This window comes from Pipistrellus kuhlii, unplaced genomic scaffold (assembly GCF_014108245.1).
Source record: "Pipistrellus kuhlii isolate mPipKuh1 unplaced genomic scaffold, mPipKuh1.p scaffold_m20_p_121, whole genome shotgun sequence".
Lineage (NCBI taxonomy): Eukaryota > Metazoa > Chordata > Mammalia > Chiroptera > Vespertilionidae > Pipistrellus > Pipistrellus kuhlii.
In genome coordinates, this window is record NW_023425429.1 from 93,496 (window position 1) to 111,431 (window position 17,936).

A 17,936-nucleotide genomic window follows, 5' to 3' on the forward strand; every position below is an offset into this window, starting at 1 on the left:
GTTAAGAGGTGGAGAACAGGGGTATGTGCAGGGAGGGGCCTAAATGCTAAGTTCTCCTTTTAGGAAGCACATCAGTTCCTGACAACCTGGATGAACTCCAAGTCAAAAGTCTCATATAACTGCAAAAAATATGGGAACACAGACTTCTTTACTACCTACAGCTGGTATTGAAGGGGACACACAAGTTTTCTACTAAAAAAGTTGCTACTTTTCAAGTCTGAGACTAAAATGTGCCTAGACAGTCTACCTGAAGAGAACTGCACCGACCCAGGGTTTACACAATATGATGACGTGATGACTACACCACTCACTCACTTTATATCAAATTTTCCAAAAGCACTTAAGGAAGTTATCAGATGCCCTGGATGGTTTGAGTCAGTGGCTAGAGTGTCAGCCTGCAGACTGAAGGGTCCCGAGTTCGATTCCGGTAGGGGGAATCCGTACCTGGATTGCAGACTCAATCACAGGGGGCAACTAATCAATGATTCTCTCTCATCATTGATGTTTCTCTCTTTCCCTCTCACTTCCTCTCTGAAATCAATAAAAATATATTAAAAAGAAAGTTATCAGCCCTCGCTGGTTTGGCTCAGTGGATAGTGTCGGCCTGTGGACTCAACGGTCCCAGGTTCGATTCCCACTGAGGGCATGTACCTTAGTTTCGGGCACAACCCTAGTGGGGGGAGAGGAGGTGCAGGAGGCAGCTGATCGATGTTTCTAACTCTCCCTTTCCCTTTCTCTCTGTAAAAAATAAATAAAATATTTAAAAAAAAAAAAAAAAAAAAAGAAAATTATCAGAGTGAAGTTCTGGGACTAAAATTTAAATACACTGACTCTGCAGAAGTTCACCGTCTCTACTATGTCAAGGCACCTCTGGGACAGATTTATCAAGACCCTTTGGTCTACACCAGCTCACGATCATCTGCCACCCTGAGAGGAGATGCATCAACATTTCAAGAACCTCATCCTTACACTAGGAAAGGAGAAGAACCATCATGTGAAGGACAACCAACCAACACTTCCTTCACCTCTCCCCTCTTTCCAGCTTTGGAGGCAGGAGGTGAATAGGACATTGTGTATCCAGGGCTCCCAGAAAGAAGTGGGAGCAAATCTCTCTCAATTGAAGTAATTGTGCCTCTGAAGTTGCAGGGCTCGCATTCCTCACACCAGGGAGTCCAGGCCCTCGCTCCCCCAGGCGCCTGCAGATGTGGGCTGGAATCTACAGCCTCTGGGGCCAGTGCCATTGTTTCCCAGACAAATACCAAAGCAAACTTCCCACAGGCTCCAAGAGAAACCAGCTGCACAAACCCCTAACTTTATTTGCTATGTGACGAAATATTTATCTACCCTGCCTTTCAGGTGAAACCAGGAATTCTGAAGACCTTTTCCACCCAGGAATAGCCCTGCACATGTGATAGCTAGAAAGTAATAGTATTCCTTTTTTATTTATAATAAACAAGCCTAGGACTTAGCATCTCTATTTAGTGTCGTCCCCTCATAAATGCATTACCCATGCTCCCCCCAAATTCAATCATTGCTCAAATCATTTTCTGCAGCTTCTCTGGGTTGGGCAATAACAGCAATGTAGAAAGAACATCGGACAAAGTGAAAGGCCAGATGGAATTCTAAACTTGTGTAACATCAGCGCGGCACTGAGCTGCAGCTTCTGTGTCTATAAAATGCTATTGATACTATTTGTCTTCCTGGTGCTGAGAGAGTTCCATGAGAAAACATCTGGGGAAGCATTCTCTAAACTGTAATGTACCACATACATGGAAGATATTAATATTTCGCCGAAGCCGGTTTGGCTCAGTGGTAGAGCGTCGGCCTGCGGACTGAAAGGTCCCAGGTTCGATTCCGGTTAAGGGCATGTACATTGGTTGCGGGCACATCCCCGGTGGGGAGTGTGCAGAAGGCAGCTGGTTGATGTTTCTCTCTCATCGACGTTTCTAGCTCTCTATCCCTCTCTCCTCCTCTCTGTAAAAAATCAATAAAAATATATATTAAGAAAAAAAAAGATATTAATATTTCATTGGTCTCCCCAAGGTCTTTAGAATTTGCATCACATTCTATTTAAAACCCTCAGTGGTGATAAAATATTGGGCTCAGTGGATAGAGCGTCGGCCTGCGGACTGAAAGGTCCCATGTTCGATTCCGGTTAAGGGCATGTATCTTGGTTGCGGGCACGTCTCCAGTAGGGGGTGTGCAAGAGGCAGCTGATCGATGATTCTTTCTCATCGATGTTTCTAACTCTCTATCCCTCTCTCTTCCTCTCTGTAAAAAAAATCAATAAAATATATATTTTTAAAAAATTTGTCTGCTGAAAATGAATTTGAATTTTTGGAAGAAAAAAATCCCACAAATTATTCAAAGCTAAATCCAAATGAAAAAATTGAACAAAGCTATTTTTTGGCCCAAAATAAGATGTGACTGTAATGTAATGAATTTCTTATATGATCTCTACACTTAATCTGATGTTATGCCAAACAGCTTCATAAATGACTGGGATAGAAGCAACACTAAGTAGATGTGTAGCCTTGAAAAGCAATCACTGATGTACGGAAGTTCTGATTTATGGGGATGAGCCCACAACTAACTCCCAAGCTACAATGAAAGCCATCCTTGATTTCTCCTTCCTCTCACCTCCTTATATGCTAGGCCTCCCCACACCAGCTAGAAACGCCGTCCACTGTGTGAGTCCGCCCGCTCTTCATTCTCACTAGGAACACCGTCACAGAAGCTCCTGCGCTAGCTCCCTGGCACCATCTCCTCCCGGTCGTTCAGTATTACCAGAGCTGACTTACTGAAAAACAAAGCTCTTTTCCACTGCTCTTCTGCCTAAAAGTGTTTAACCACTTCCTACTGCTTAGGGGGCAGGTTCCTACTGCGGCCAAACAAGGCCCTTCTCAGCATTGCCCAATCCAATCTCTGGACCTATTTTTCAACAAATTCCCTTTTGCCCTATACTTTCTCCACCCTGGATGCTACGTCACACCCCCATGGCACAACCCCTCTTATGACCACATGCCTTTGCTCATGCAATTCTCTAACTGGAACCTCCCTCATAGCCTGATAAACTCATCCTTCAAAACCCAATAATCTGCTGAAACCGGTTTGGCTCAATGGATAGAGCGTAGGCTTGGGGACTGAAAGGTCCCGGGTTCGATTCCGGTCAAGGGCATGTACCTTGGTTGCGGGCATATCCCCAGTAGGGGGTGTGCAAGAGGCAGCTGATCGATGACTCTCTCTCATCGATGTTTCTAACTCTGTATCTCTCTCCCTTCCTCTCTGTACAAAATCAATAAAATATATATTTTAAAAAAAACAAAAAACAATAATCCCTAGGTGGCAACTTCACCATTTCTTTCTTTTTATAAAATACTAGAGGCCCGGTGCACAAAAATTCATGTGCTTGGGGTGCGGGGGTCCTGGTCTGTGCCCTCTTATAGTGTGGTAGTGCGGGAGCCCCGTGATCAATTGCCCCAAAGCGGTAGGCCCCGCCCACCCATCTAGGGCTCCTCAACAGATTGCTCCAAAGATAGGCCAGAGTTGGGGGGGGTCCCGTGGCAGCACAGAGCCACGAGACCTTCACGCTGTGCACGCGTGTCAAGCCACTGCCCAGCCACGTGTGCCTCGTCGCACACGCAGCCTCCTGGTGACCGCTCATTATGGCATGAGGGCATCAGTGTGAGGGCATCATTCCCACATAGGCTTTTATTATATAGGACTAGAGGCCCAGTATACAGATTCATGCAAGGGGAGTTGGGTCCCTCAGTCTGGCCTGTGCCCTCTCACAATCCAGGACCCCTCGGGGGATGTCGCAGTGCGCCAAGCAGCAGGTGGCCAGGAGGAGTCCAAGCTGGACTTGCTGTGCCTGCCACTGCCACTTGGGAGCACTGCCAAGGAGTCAGGAGAGGCTCCTGCTGCTGCAGCTGCACTCACCAGCCATGAGCCCCGCTTCTGGCTGAGTGGTGCTCTGGGAGCATGCTGACCACCAGGGGGCAGCTCCTACATTGAGTATCTTCTCCCTGGTGGTCAGTGCGTGTTACAGCAACTTTGACTGGTCATAACAATTGATTAGGCTTTTATATATATTCTAGTGGCCTGGTGCACGAAATTCGTGCACATTAAAAGGGGGACCCAGAGTCAACCCTGCCCACCCACATGTGCCTCAAAATCACGTGATACCCAGACCCAGCCCCCCCCCATTGAGCTAAATCCAGACCTGGCCAGTCCCACCCTTGTCAAGCCCCACCAAGTCCCTTGGCCCAGCACCAGGATGGGGGTGTGGCCTGAGGTTCTCCAGATGGTGCAGGGAACATGCCTATGGTTCCCCATCAAACCCTACCAGGTGGGGGGGACAGCCCGAGATCCCCTGTCAAGCCCCATTGGGTGGGGGTATGGCCTGAGGTCCCCCGTCAAGCCCTGCTGGGCTGAGGGGGGGAGGGCGCAGTCTGAGTTCCCCTGTCAAGCACTGCCAGGCAGGTGGGCACAGCCTCAGGTCCTCTGGCCTGGTGCTGGGGCAGGGGGTGTGGCCTGAGGACCCCCAGCCTGGTGCCGGGGTGGGGGGAGCGGCCCGAGGTCCCCCGGCCTGACACTGGGGTGGGGGGAGCAGACTGAGGTCCCCTAGCTCAGCACCAGATGGAAAGCGCACCTTGAGGTCCTCCCTCAAGCCCCGCTGGTGTAGGAGGTGTGGCCTGAGGTCCCCCAGCCTGACACAAGGGTGGGGGCATGGCCTGAGGTCTCAGGTCAAGTCCTGCAGGGTGGGGGGCGAGGCCTAAGGTCCCTTGTCAAGCCCTGCAAGGTGGGGGGCACAGCCTGAGGCCATAGTCTCAGGTCCCTGCTGATTGCTCATTAAGGCCCCTTAAGGGAACTTGGCCTCAGCTGTGGGTGCAGCCATCTTTTGTGATGGAGTGATGGTCAATTAGCATATTTCCTCTTTATTAGATAGGCTAGATGTTTTTATTGATTTTTTTTTTTTTTTTTTTTTTTTAAGAGAGGAAGGGAAAGTGATAGAAACAACTATGAGAAACATCATTTGGATGCCTCCTGCACACACCCCCACTGGGAATTGAACCCACAATCTGGGCATGTGCCCTGACTGGGAATCAAACTGATGACCTCTTGATTCATGGGTCAACACTCAACCACTGAGTCACACCAGCCGAGAGACTTCACCATTTCTTTAGCTTTACCTGCTATACTTGTCAAGATCCCACACCAGCCGGACGGTTTGGCTCAGTGGATAGAGCGTCGGCCTGCGGACTGAAAAGTCCCGGGTTCGATTCCGGGCAAGGGCATGTACCTTGGTTGAGGGCACATCCTCAGTAGGGGGTGTGCAAGAGGCAGCTGATCGATGATTCTCTCTCATCGATATTTCTAACTCTCTATCCCTTTCTCTTCCTCTCTGTGAAAAATCAATAAAATATATTATAAAAAAAAAAGATCCCACACCACTTGTTCATATCTCTACATCAACATCCTACATAGTAGAGGTAATATGTAAATTGACCATCACACCCTTACACAAAATGGCCACCACCAGATGGCCAGCAGGGGAGCAGATTGGAGAAGGTGCAAGCTGGGCTGAGGGACATTGCCCTACCAGTGCACAAATTTCATGCACCAGGCCTCTAGTCAATTATGATGGTTAATGATTAACCTTTTTTTATCTCCTCTCTAGACTTTGATCTTTTCAGATTAGGACTGGAATACTTTGCACCTATACCTCTAAATGTCTGACACATAGAAGAGGCTCAAGAAAATGGTCTGTGAATGAGCATGCTTATTTTAAAAAGAATGTCATGAATATAGCTAAAACTTATTTTTGGAGATGTTTCACATGTAAAATCTAATATGATGAGCAATGCCCTGAAGGTTAGTGATTCTTGGTGACTATGGGCTTAAGAGGTATGAACATGGTCACATAGAAGCCCAGCTGCTCTCTATCTCTGCCTTGGCTTCGCCAAGTCATTCCTTAACTGAGTGCCAATGGAGTTTGGGTTACTTTGCTGGCTATTGGTCACTGGCTAATCCATGCAAACTGTCCCCTCAGGAGTTCGACTGCTTGCTGTGACATGCACTGACCACCAGGGGGAAATGCAAAATAAAGAAGGCCCCAGCTGGCAGCTGCTAGGAACCCTACCCATGCATGAATTTTGTGCAGTGGGCCTCTAGTCTTTATACATAAAAGCCTACTATGCTAAGTGTCCAACTGTTCACTATGATGCACATTGACCACCAGGGCAGACGCTCCCACTGTTAAGTTAGTTTGCTGCTCGGGTCCGGCCAATCAGGGCTTGGTGAGAGGGGCTGGACATGCCCTAGAGCTAGGCAGGCTGAGGGACCCCACTGGTGCACAAATCCCTGCACCAGGCCTCTAGTATAAAATATAGACTATTCAAAAGCCATGACATACATACAGTACTCTGATGACTAATAATATTTAACCAAGTATTAAAAATGCTTAACCAGCCAAAACCGGTTTGGCTCAGTGGATAGAGCGTCAGCCTTCAGACTGAAAGGTCCTAGGTTCGATTCCGGTCATGGGCACATACCTTGGTTGCGGGCACATCCCAAGTAGGGGGTGTGCAAGAGGCAGCTGATCGGTGATTCTCTCTCATCGATGTTTCTAACTCTATCCCTCTCTCTTCCTCTCTGTAAAAAAATCAATAAAATATATATTAAAGCCTAAACCAGTTTGGCTTAGTGGTAGAGCTTAGGTCTGCGGACTGAAGGGTCCCAGGTTCGATTCCTGTCAAGGGCATGTACAGGGGGTGTGCAAGAGACAGCTGGTCGATGTATCTCTCTCATCGACGTTTCTATCTCTCTTCCTGCCTCTCTGTGAAAAATCAATAAAAAATATATATTTTAATAAATATATATATATTTAAAAAAATGTTTAACCAATATTCCTCTTCAGTGGGCCCAAGTTGTTATTATTTTCTTTCTTTTTTTTTTAATATATATATATTTTTTATTGATTTCAGAGAGGAAGGGAGAGGGAGAAACATCAATGATGAGAGAGAATCATTGACTGGCTGCCTCCTGCACACCCACTACAGCGTGTGCCCTTGACCAGAATTGAACCTGGGACCTTTCAGCCCACTGGGCCAAACCAGCTAAGGCCAGTTACTGCTATTTTCATTCACAAATAAGGAATCCATAATCATGGAACCAATGACCTTGAGTTGTTCCAAATAAAGCAGTGACACTAGAACTAGAAACCCGTCCTAATTTCTTAGAAGGTATTTTCCTTTGAGGTTAAATCAGTACATTGTAAACAGTTCCAAATCCCTCTTGTGCAGTGAGTCAGAACTAGAAATGCACCAGGAATTTTTTTTTATTTAAAAAAACAAATACACACCTTCTATAAAATCCCTGTGAGAAATGAAGAGAAGTCTCCTTCTATGAAAGCTACGGATTGCCACTAATGAAAAGTCTACTTCTTGGCACAGAACCATGGGGGTGACAGTCCTACAGAACTGAAGATGATGATGTCTAAACACAGTTCATGAGGATAGTGATCCTCAGCTTCTAAACCCAAACTTGAAACTCCTAAAATGAACTGTTTAAAAATGGTCATTTCAAACTAAATGTTAATTCCACCACTACCAAAATATGATACATCAAAGAATCCAAAAGCATTCAATTATGGAGGCAATTCTGTAAAAAATGGGCAAGACACCCCTTAGGGAAAAAGGACTCATCTATATATACATGAGCCAAGCAACCAGAACTACCCAAGGACCTGTGGCTATGACACACTGCTGAGGCCAGCCACCGATGGAGCCCCAATCACGCTCCCCCCCACCTCCTGCACCCCTCAACCTCCGCAGCCCCTTGTCCCCCGAACTCCAAAATACCCTATCCGGTGCTAGCGGGACCCCACCCCTGCACGAACTGGTGCAACAAGCCTCTAGTTTGGAAATATGAGGCAGGGAGAAAAATAAAGGACTAAGAGGACTCATTCCTGATCTCAGCTCCAAAAGGCATCATTTTGTCAACAGAGAGAAACTAAAGTCTATTTTATATTAAGTGGATAGTGAGGAGACATTTGGGTAAATCAGGAATTAAATCTCAACGGCATTAAAGCTAACTTTCCATGACAAATAGTTTCCAAAAATAGGGCTGGCACAAAACCATGCTGGGATTTGTACCGAGTGTGCAGAGCCGCCGCAGCCCCCTCGCAGGCAGGCGCGCAGGGGGCGAGGCCGCGGCCGCAGTTCAGAAGGAAAGCACCGATGGGTTTCTGGGCGGGAACCGTGGCACAGAAGAGCTGGGTTCTGCTCCGCCCGCGGCGGGACTAAGCTGAGCTCCGGCTCACCCAGCCCGCGAGCCCGGGCCTCCCGCTCTCGGCGGCGGAGCCGGTGGGAAGGACGCGGCCCGCCCGCCGCCGGGGCGTCCGCAGCGTTGGAAGCCACGCGAGAAACCGCGGACTCCGACCCAGGCCCGTCCCGGGGCCGCGGAATGGCAGAGCCCCTGGCTGTGACCTGCGCCCATTAAAAGCGGAGGCCGCGCCCCCGCGAGCCAAGCCGCCGGCTTCCTGAGACCCCACCCTCACTCTCCTGCGTGGCCCGAGGTCCGCCTGCATCCCCTCCCGGCCCCCATCCGGACGGGAGGATGACCCGGGACTAGTTCGGAGGTGGGAGCAGGAGCAGCGGGGAAGACGGCGGCCATGACCCCAAGCCCGCGAAAGGGGACGGCGGGCCGCTGGGTCCCGGCGCGGGCGCCGCACGGGCCCCCCGCTGCCCGGGCAGGTGAGCAGCGTCACCTCGCAGCCAGGCGAGGCCGGGTCTCCGGAGGGACGCCGGCACCGATCCCGCCCCGCACGAAAGTCACCTCAACAAGAGCGCAGCCATCTTGGTTTCCGACCTGGACGGAAGTGACGCGCGGCCAAGCTCGGCGCGGGGCGGGCCTACCGAGCGGGGCGGGGCTTCCGCCACGTGACCGCACGCGGCAGGGGCGCGAGTCCGGCCGCCCGGAGTCCAGCCGGAGCCTCCCCGGCGCCGCACCGATCCTGGGCCCGCTCTGCAGCGCACGTTTCGGTTGTTGTGGGAAGCGCTGCAGGCCGGGCCCAGACGCCCCCAGGCCCTGTGGGTCCCACCGCCCCCGTCCCCGTGGGCTCAGAAGCGCCCGGTCGCCCCTGTGAGGTTCCCTCCGGGTCTGACGCGCAGCCTCCCCGCACAGACATCCACAGTCCAGACCCGGCTGGGAGTGAGTGAGTCTGGGGAGAACTCGCAAACCCCGTTCCCAGGGCCCGAGCTCTAACGCCCCGCAGTCCGCCTGAGCTGGAGCCCGCTAACCAAGGACAGCGCTCCCTGGTCCCGTGGTTCAGTTCTGGGGTGACACCCTCAGCCGAAGATCCAGGGTGGGCTGGGAGAAATCGCTTGGATTTGATGGATAGGAACGATTTTGAGGAACCAAGCACAACAGTCATTTTTAGAGACGTTAGAACTTCGGGGAGAAAGGGAGCAAGTGAGAAAGAAATGGAGAGGGAAACGTTCTTGAGTCTTTTGGGGGGCAGAGGGGAGAAGGAGGAGTGAAGGGAACAACTCCTAATCCACAATAAAACATATTATTACATTAATATTCAGACTTTACTTATATTTAACACTGCTGCACCCTTCCTTTCAGGATTTACTAGTAAATAGCATTAACGCACTTATTTCTGTATCAAATGAAATGCTATTTTGCATTTCCATAATGCAAATTTGATACTAATCACAGAACCCACAGGACCGCCAGGAAGGAGGTGCGGGAGCTGTGGCTTTACATGAACCTGCAGTGTCCCAGTGCGGGAGCAGCAGGGACCTCTCCCCTCAGATTAACTTCCAGAGCCCAGAATTGGTGGAAATGATTCACACTGAAATGCAAACCAAACATTAAGGCAATCCTCTTAACACCAGGACTCATCTTAAAAATAAGCAGGAGAAGAAGCAGAATCTGCCTGGGGCTTGGGGTGAGAGAAGGGAAGATGGGAGTATGAGAGGTTCCATGGAAAGCAAAATCATTTCAGATGATTCCAAGGAGGGAAGGAAAGGAGGCAACAATCAGGAGAGCTCTGATCTGAATGATTTTCCTGGCCATGTTTGTTGTAAAAGTCAGCTCTGAGCATATAGACACTCCCATGGTTAACTTTAAACACTACCCCAGACTTCAAATCCTTGCCATCAAAACCACCTTCAATTTTCATGTACAGACTTGTTTCCTATATGCCTCTTCGGGTTCTCCCAAGCCCCAGATCTGCCTGGAATATGCCCAATACTTCTCAACACACACACACACACACACACACACACACACACACATCACCACTACCACCACACACAATGCACACGTTCTTACCTCTTAGTCTCTGCTTTCGCTGTTTACTGCCTAGATACTCCCACCCCCTGGGCTCATTTCTCTTTTTCAAAATGGCATGGATCCTTCCTAGTTGGTCCACAGCTAATACTGTCTCCCAGACATGACTCCCCCTTCCTCTGAACTTCATTTATTAAGTAAACCTCCTTTTTTCACATCTCCACTACATAACAGTCTCCCGCCCGTGCAGCTGAAGGTACCTCCTGGGTCCCCAGAACATTGTTCCTCTTTCTCCTGTGGCAGGTGTCACAATCTGTTATGGTCCATTGTTGATGGGCTTGTCCTCTGACCTTCCTCTCTCTGCCTTCACAAACTAGATTCTGAACTCCTTGAAGGGAGGACCTAATTTTTATTCTTCTCTCTGTTGCCCGCACACCCGCATTTTACATTAGGTAGCACAGTATGGTGTTGGTGACTTGTTCTAAATTGAAATGGGCTAAGACTGCAGCATCCAGCATTGAAGGGCTTCCTGACAGGAGGGAGAAGACAGGAGATTCTTCCCTGGGCATTTTCCAGGGAGAAAAGCTTCCATCTGGGAAGAATCACCCAGGACGAAGGGAGGTGGGTCCAGTGGAAGGCTCCAGGGACCTGGTACTCTCAAGAAGCCTGTCCTGCAGCTTGAGGTCATCAGGATGACAGCGATGCCTGCTTCCCAGGTTCTCTTGGGAGCCCTGCCTGTAGCTCCCAAGGTTCTTGGGGAGTCATCTCAGGCAAGGCATCTGGGAAGAAATCCCCTTCTCGTGGCCTTGGGACTCGGGCTCCCCTGCCCGTCTGTCCCTTAGAGAAGTGTGTTTGTGTCCCTTTTTCTGTCCCTCTCCCTCACCACCACCCTCGACATTCCAGCCTAGGACAGGGGGAGGCCAGCAGATACAAAGCCCTCTGTATATGGGGTGGTATGTGTACCCACCCTCTACCCGGAGGACACAATGCTCCTTCTGCTCCCTGCAGTCGGCCCCCCTACCACCACCTCTCAACTGCACATGCCAGGCTGCAATTGGCTACTGGCTCAGGACAGCCCCCTCATACTGGGGCCCTGGGGGATTTTAAGCGGGTTCCAGGAACCCCTGCTCAGTTCCTGGTCCCCCACTCTCCTAACCCTGCAGACCCTGCCCCAGCAATGGCTCCTGGGGCTCCCTCATCCAGCCCCAGTTCTGTCCTGGCTGCACTGCTCTTCTCCTCGTTGGGTAAGTGGAGCCACCCCAGCCTGGGGGCCCTTCTCAGGTTCTCTCAGCAAACTTTCCACTGCCTTCCCTGTGCTGCTCCCTGCAGTTAAGAAAGAGTGAGAAGGATCAGGAAGGGGATGTTCTACTCAGAGAAAAAATCGTTTGGAGGGAGGCCTGAAGGTATTCCGGGCAGGGAGGAGGTGGGAATGTGGAGAGCCGCTCTGAGGTGCACATACTGGACCCAGGCTGGGAATCAGTGACATGGCCCAGAGCCCTGCTGAGGGCCTGGGGGCAGCAATGTTGGAGCAAGATAAGGACCAGGGTCAGACATGACTCTGTTTCCTACTCATGGTCCAGTACAGACCCTTAGTACCAACCCTTAGTTTCCATGAAGGGAGGGCCCAGGGATTGTGGTCCAAGGAAAGGTCCCAGGTTTGTGGTCTCAGCTCCTTGGGCCCTTTGCCTCTTGGTGCCTCAGTTTCTCTCTGTGGACCAGTCGTCTATTATGTGAGAGGAAGGGTTTATGAGATTCTAGGATTTTGTTCACCGAAAACTGTCTTCCTTCCTAAGTTGGTGGACCCCTTCCTTGCCCCAGGCTGGGTGAGCAGGGTGATGGAACGGCTCCTCTGAAATGTCCTGGAGCGGCAGGCCAATGGGTGGGGCTGCTCAGGCTGTCCAACCTTCTCTGTGTCCACTTCTTGAGTCCTCAACCCAAACCCAGATTCTTCCGGGCTGTACTGGTCTATCCAGGGACCCAAGGAAACACTGGGGAAGGGAGGGGAGAGGGGTGAGGACAGGGGATCTTGAAGTATAAGGGGAAGAGTTCTGTCCCAGCACCTGCCTCATTCACTGAGCAGAGCTGAAGGGCAGTGGGGACATTAGAACAGGAAGACTCGGAGGTAGGCCCAATGAATAATGCTCCTTGTTGGCAGAGGTCTTAGGTGGCGAATCAATGATATTACGTGCTGAGGTGGGAGATTCAGGACTCTGTGGGTGTGGCATGAGCCCCCAACATTGCTCAGACAGTAGATCTCTGTTTGGCTGCTTGCTCCCCATCTTGTAGAACAAAAGAGTCTACAATTGCCCCCACTCGGCCAGCCCACGCACATAATCTTCCTGGAATGGCCTTTCTTGTGTGGGTGGGTCTTGGGCGTGGCACTGACCCAGAATGGCCAAGAGGAGGGGAGCAGGGCGAGCCAGAGCGTTGCATGCAGCCATCCGAGCTCTGGGCTCGGGGTCTGCCTGGTGCCCAGCTTCCCCGGCCTCTGCTCCCTGACCTCCCGGTCAAGAGGAGGCAGCGTGGCAGCCAGACAGCAATGAGGACCATGGGCTAGGGGAGAAGACTTAACGTTTTGTGGTTACCTTCTTTTTCTCCCGTACAACATTTTGATTTTGCTCTACTGAGAAATACTGTGCAGCTTTAAAAAGAAAATTGTTTCTCTGAATCAACGTGGAAATCCCTACATATATTCTTTTATATACATATATTCTTAAACATAAGTATCTGCAGATCTTGAGTTTATTAAGCCTATATTGAATTTGATTCACTAACAGCGTGGCTGCTGGGGCTCAGCGGGTGAGTGTCAGTCCAGGAACCAAGATGCCCCTGGTTCAGTGGTTCAGTTCCCCGCAGGGCACAAGCCTGGGCTGCAGGCCTCACCCCCAGGAGAGGCGTGCAGGAGGCAGCCCATCAGTGATTCTCCCTCATCATTGCCGGTTCTCTCTCTTCCTCTCTGAAATCAATAAAAATATATATTTTTTAAAATGATAGTCAGAAAAGGAATTGGTTGAGAAACTTTAGCCTTATCTCTATTGCTTGAGTAGTTTATAACACATATAATAATATGTGTTACCTGTGTAATTTATTAAAAACTTTAAACATTGGAAGCCTGCATCAGAGGGCGGCTTCGGGGACACTGAGCCGGAGGAAAAGGGAGGCTGCGGACGAATGGCTGACCCAGGGAGCAGTCACTGCCACTCATCCCGCAGACCCGGCCAGCTCGGACCACACAGCCTCACCCCGCTGGCTGCTCAGGGGGGGGGGGCTTGGGCCTCAGAACCTGTCATTTCTGCTCGTCTGCCCCTGTCCTCAGTGCTGCTGCCGGCCCAGGCCATCGTCGTGTACACGGACAGGGAGGTCCATGGCGCCGTGGGCTCCCGCGTGACCCTGCACTGCTCCTTCTGGTCCAGCGAGTGGGTCTCGGACGATGTCTCCTTCACCTGGCGCTACCAGCCCGCGGGCGCCCGAGACGCCATCTCCGTGAGTGCGGCCGGGCTGTGGGAGGGCGCTGCGGCCCTGGAGGGAGCTCGGGCTGGAGGGGGGGGGGGGGGCAGGGGGCAGAGGAAGAGCCCTCCCCGCACCCCCGCCCCCGCTGGAACCGCCCGCACCCCCCGCAGATCTTCCACTTCGCCAAGGGGCAGCCCTACATAGACGAGGTGGGGACCTTCAAGGAGCGCATCCAGTGGGTGGGGGACCCGCGCTGGAAGGACGGCTCCATCGTCATCCACAACCTGGACTACAGCGACAACGGCACCTTCACCTGCGACGTCAAGAACCCCCCGGACATCGTGGGCAAGACCTCGCAGGTCACCCTCTACGTCTTCGACAAAGGTGCGCGAGGCGGCGGGCGGGGTCGGGCCCTGGGGGCGGGGGGCGGTCCGGGGCGGAGGCAGGAGGGTGGGCAGAAGCAGCGGGGTCCCGCCCGCAGGGGAGCGGGCAGGCAGGCGGGTCTCTCACCGGCTTCCGCCCCCAGTGCCCACGCGCTACGGGGTGGTGCTGGGCGCGGTCGTCGGGGGCGTGCTGGGCGCGGTGCTGCTGCTGCTGCTGCTCTTCTACCTGGTGCGGTTCTGCTGGCGGCGCCGGCAGGCGGCCCTGAGGCGGCGGCTCAGGTAGTGGCGCCCGGGGAGCGGGCGGGGGAGAGGGAAAAGGGAGGGGAGGGAAAGGGAGGGGAAGGGAAAGGGAGGGGAGGGGAAAGGGAGGGGAGGGGAAAGGGAGGGGAGGGTCTCAGGGCAGGGGCTCCGGCAGGCCCCGCCCACACCGGTCTCCCCGCAGCGCCATGGAGAAAGGGAAGTTGCACAAGTCTGGGAAGGACTCGTCGAAGCGCGGCCGGCAGGTTAGCGGGGCTCGGGGCCGGGACCGCGGGGCGGGTGCGGGGCGGGGCGGTGACTGACTGCGCCCCTCCCCAGACGCCCGTGCTGTATGCCATGCTGGACCACAGCCGGAGCACCAAGGCGGCCAGTGAGAAGAAGTCCAAGGGGCTGGGGGAGTCTCGCAAGGATAAGAAATAGCGGTTAGCGGGCCGGGCGGGGGCTCGGGGCGCAGGGGCGGAGGCCCCTCAGGGCGCGCAGGTGGTGGTCATCGAGATGGAGCTTCGCAAGGACGAGCAGAGCTCGGAGCTCAGGCCCGCGGTCAAGTCCCCCAGCAGAACCAGCCTCAAGAACGCCCTCAAGAACATGATGGGCCTGGACTCGGACCCGTGACCAGCCCAGGCCCTGCCAGAGCTGGGCCCCGGGCTCCTGATGCCCCTCTAGGTGCTTTCCGCCTTAGCACCCAGGCCTGCCCTGCCCTGCCCTGCCCTCACTTCCCTCCGAGATGTAAGTTTCATTCCAAAATTCATTCCCCAGGCACGTCATATTCTCCCCCACCTTCACCCCCTGGCTTTCTGGGAGTCCAGGGCCTGATCCTACCCTGCACCGCCCCCAAGGACTGTGTGTTTGGTGCCTGTCCCTCCGGCACCGAGAAGAAAGGGACCTTGCTACCCTGCGCCTCGACTCCAGGCCACCTGCGCCCCTGCCCTGCACCCACCCTGCTCCGCCGCCTCTTCCCGCTCTGACACTCCCGCCCTCCCAGGGGTCCTGCCCAGACTGTGTGCTCTCCCCGAACACCGGGACCATCCAGATCAGCCTCTCCTGCAGGGTTTATTTGGGTTATTTTTATTTTTTTAATCCATGCTTGTTTGTTAGTTTGCCGGTGCCCTTGCTCTGACCCCCATGACTGAGTACCAATGACGTCATGTGGGTGTTTCTATTCCCGCCCCCATTACATCCTTCAGGGAGCCAGCCCGCCGCCCCCAGCGCTGTCCTGGAACTCGAGGTCCTGGGGGAGGAGAGACAACGGTCCTCGGGGCAGGAGTTGAGAAAAGAGGCAAATGAGCTTTAAGAAATGGCTTTTAGACGCCACACAGAAAAGAGAAACACAAATGGGAACAAGGGCCAAAGAGAAGAGGCTGCCCTCCCAGGCACAGGGGATTCTTAGAATTTTCCTACATTCTGTATATTTCTTCTCAACCCCGGATGTCCTTCTATGTTTAATAAACACTGACATTTCCAGAAGCCGCTGCCTCGTTCTTCTGGGCAGAAGCCCTGCCCTCTCCATCCCTCCCCGCGCCCACCGCTGGTTTCCACCGAGAGCTTGTCTGGGTGGCTCCCAGCATGGGGAGGGGGCTGAAATAGGCTCACAGGACCCATCCCTACAGCCCAGCACCCAGGAGCTCCTGCTGTGCGGCCAAGGCAGGCTCTGCCTTTCCTGGGAGAGGAGAGGCGGAGGGAGCAGCAGCTCCCGGGTGATGGCGGGGGAGACTGGGGAGCCGTGGCAGCCACGTGCCCTGCAAACAGCCCCAGAGAAGACGGAAACCGGCCCTGGGAGCGGGCAGAGAGCAGCAGAGACAGCTGGAAGGAGCTCCCCGAGAGGAGGTTAGGCAGGAATGAGAGATGGAAGGGACCCACGTGGGAATGCTGACGGCATTGGGGCAGGGTGGAGGAGAGGCCAGTGACCGAGTCCAGGCAGGATCCTTGTCCCTTCAGGGACCTGACTTTCTGCCAAGATCATCTCCCAGTTTGGGGTGTGAGAACGTACCCCAAGTACCCTGCTCAGACCTGCAGACTCCACCTCAGGGCCGCACACCCAGCTCTGCCACCACTTCAGCCGGAGACCCACCGGAGGGGACCGGGGACACTGGTGGAGCCTCGGTGCTTTCAGCACCGTCTCTCTTTTTTTTAAATCAATCTTTATTGTTCATATTATTACATTCCCCCCTCCACCAGGTTCCCACCCCACCCTCCGCCCCCTCCCCATCCCCTATTGACCTCATCCATAGGTGCAGTTTATGTTCAGTCTCTTCCTCCCTCCCTTTTTTTTTTTTATATATTTTATTGATTTTGTACAGAGAGGAAGGGAGAGAGATAGAGAGCTAGAAACATTGATGAGAGAGACTCATCGATCAGCTGCCTCTTGCACACCCCCTACTGGGGATATGCCCGCAACCAAGGTACATGCCCTTGACCGGAATGGAACCTGGGACCCTTCAGTTCCCAAGCCGACGCTCTATCCATTGAGCCAAACCGGTCTCGGCAGCACCGTCTCTTCTGCTGACCGCTCACAAAGTAAGGCACTCAAGCAAGTCGTTGGCGATTGGTATTCAAGATCGTGTCTCCAGCAGTAGGATCTGGGGGGACAGGAGAGAAAAGGGGCTCCGGGGCCCAAGAGTAGGGGCGCAGAGGTGAGGCTCCGTTAGCGGCGGTGGAACTGCGCAGCGGGCGGAGGGGAGGCCGTCAGGACCTGCGGGAGCGGCCACTGGCTCACAAAGGCGGCCTCGCCCTCTCAGGTCAGAACTCTCTCCCCAAACTGCAGCCTGTTTGCCACCACACCCTTTCTTATCCTGCAAGGAGGCAAGTGTAACACTTGGAGCAAGAAATAGGAAAGGGATACAATCATTTCAGCAGACACCCTCTGAGCAGTGGAGCTGCAGGAGGGGCTGGTGACAGACCCACCGCTGCCTCCGCAGCCAGGTCCCCGCGGAGTCCTCTCCTGCTCCTCCAGGGACGCGGGGACCGGAGGCAGTAACACGGGCCTCCCGCTGAATTAGCTCCACCTCCCATGCCCTGGGCTTGGAGGCACAGGCACCGGGCTCCCTGCTCACAGCTGTTACTGGTTTCACTTCGCGTTTGGCTCTGTTTCCATGTACGAAGGTCACAATGCAAACTCACTTGAAAGCCATCGTTTTATTTAATTCATGGTTTAAAGTAGGGGCGTCGAACTCAATCAGAGAAGGGGCCAAAATCTAAAATCCAGCCTAAATCGCGGGCCGAATGGTTTACTGAACAGTCATAAACTGTCATTGTGATGGAAACGCAGTGGAGTGCAGTGATGACAGCGCGGTGCGGGCCACATTGCAAGGCCTGGCGGGACGCATTTGGCCCGCGGGCCTTGTGTTTGACACATGTGGTTTAAAGTCTTCAGTGTGACGCAGTCTTCTTTCACTGCTTTTGCTGAACAGCTGTGTGTGTCCGGGGAGGAAGGGGGCAAAGCAGCAGGGGCAGCTAGGACAGGCTGCGTGCAGGTGGATGGCTGATGGTTGGGTGTGCCCTGGCTGGAGGGGAAGGGAGAGGGGGCACCAGCAGGTGGGGGTGGGG

At 53.3% G+C, this 17,936-nt stretch overlaps 2 protein-coding genes across 4 annotated transcripts in view; one reads left to right on the top strand and one right to left on the bottom strand.

Annotated features, from left to right (window-relative positions):
• SDHC (succinate dehydrogenase complex subunit C) overlaps window positions 1–8,955 on the bottom strand; it is a 29,537-nt gene extending 20,582 nt beyond the window's left edge. Inside the window, exon 1 of one of the 3 annotated variants that reach the window (XM_036434367.2) lies at window positions 8,839–8,955. In XM_036434367.2, coding sequence (XP_036290260.1) covers window positions 8,839–8,858 — 20 coding nt within the window. In that variant the 5' untranslated portion in view covers window positions 8,859–8,955. The remainder of the gene's footprint in view (window positions 1–8,838) is intronic. The other 2 variants (XM_036434369.1, XM_045580345.1) reach the window with 2 other exon arrangements.
• Window positions 8,956–11,349: 2,394 nt separating this feature from the next.
• Window positions 11,350–15,857, top strand: MPZ (myelin protein zero). Its single transcript, XM_045580344.1, is given in 6 exon segments — window positions 11,350–11,546; window positions 13,619–13,785; window positions 13,923–14,136; window positions 14,279–14,414; window positions 14,578–14,638; window positions 14,712–15,857. Coding segments are annotated over 6 exon segments (939 nt in total). The 5' UTR covers window positions 11,350–11,479; the 3' UTR covers window positions 15,006–15,857.
• The last annotated feature ends 2,079 nt before the right edge of the window (window positions 15,858–17,936 follow it).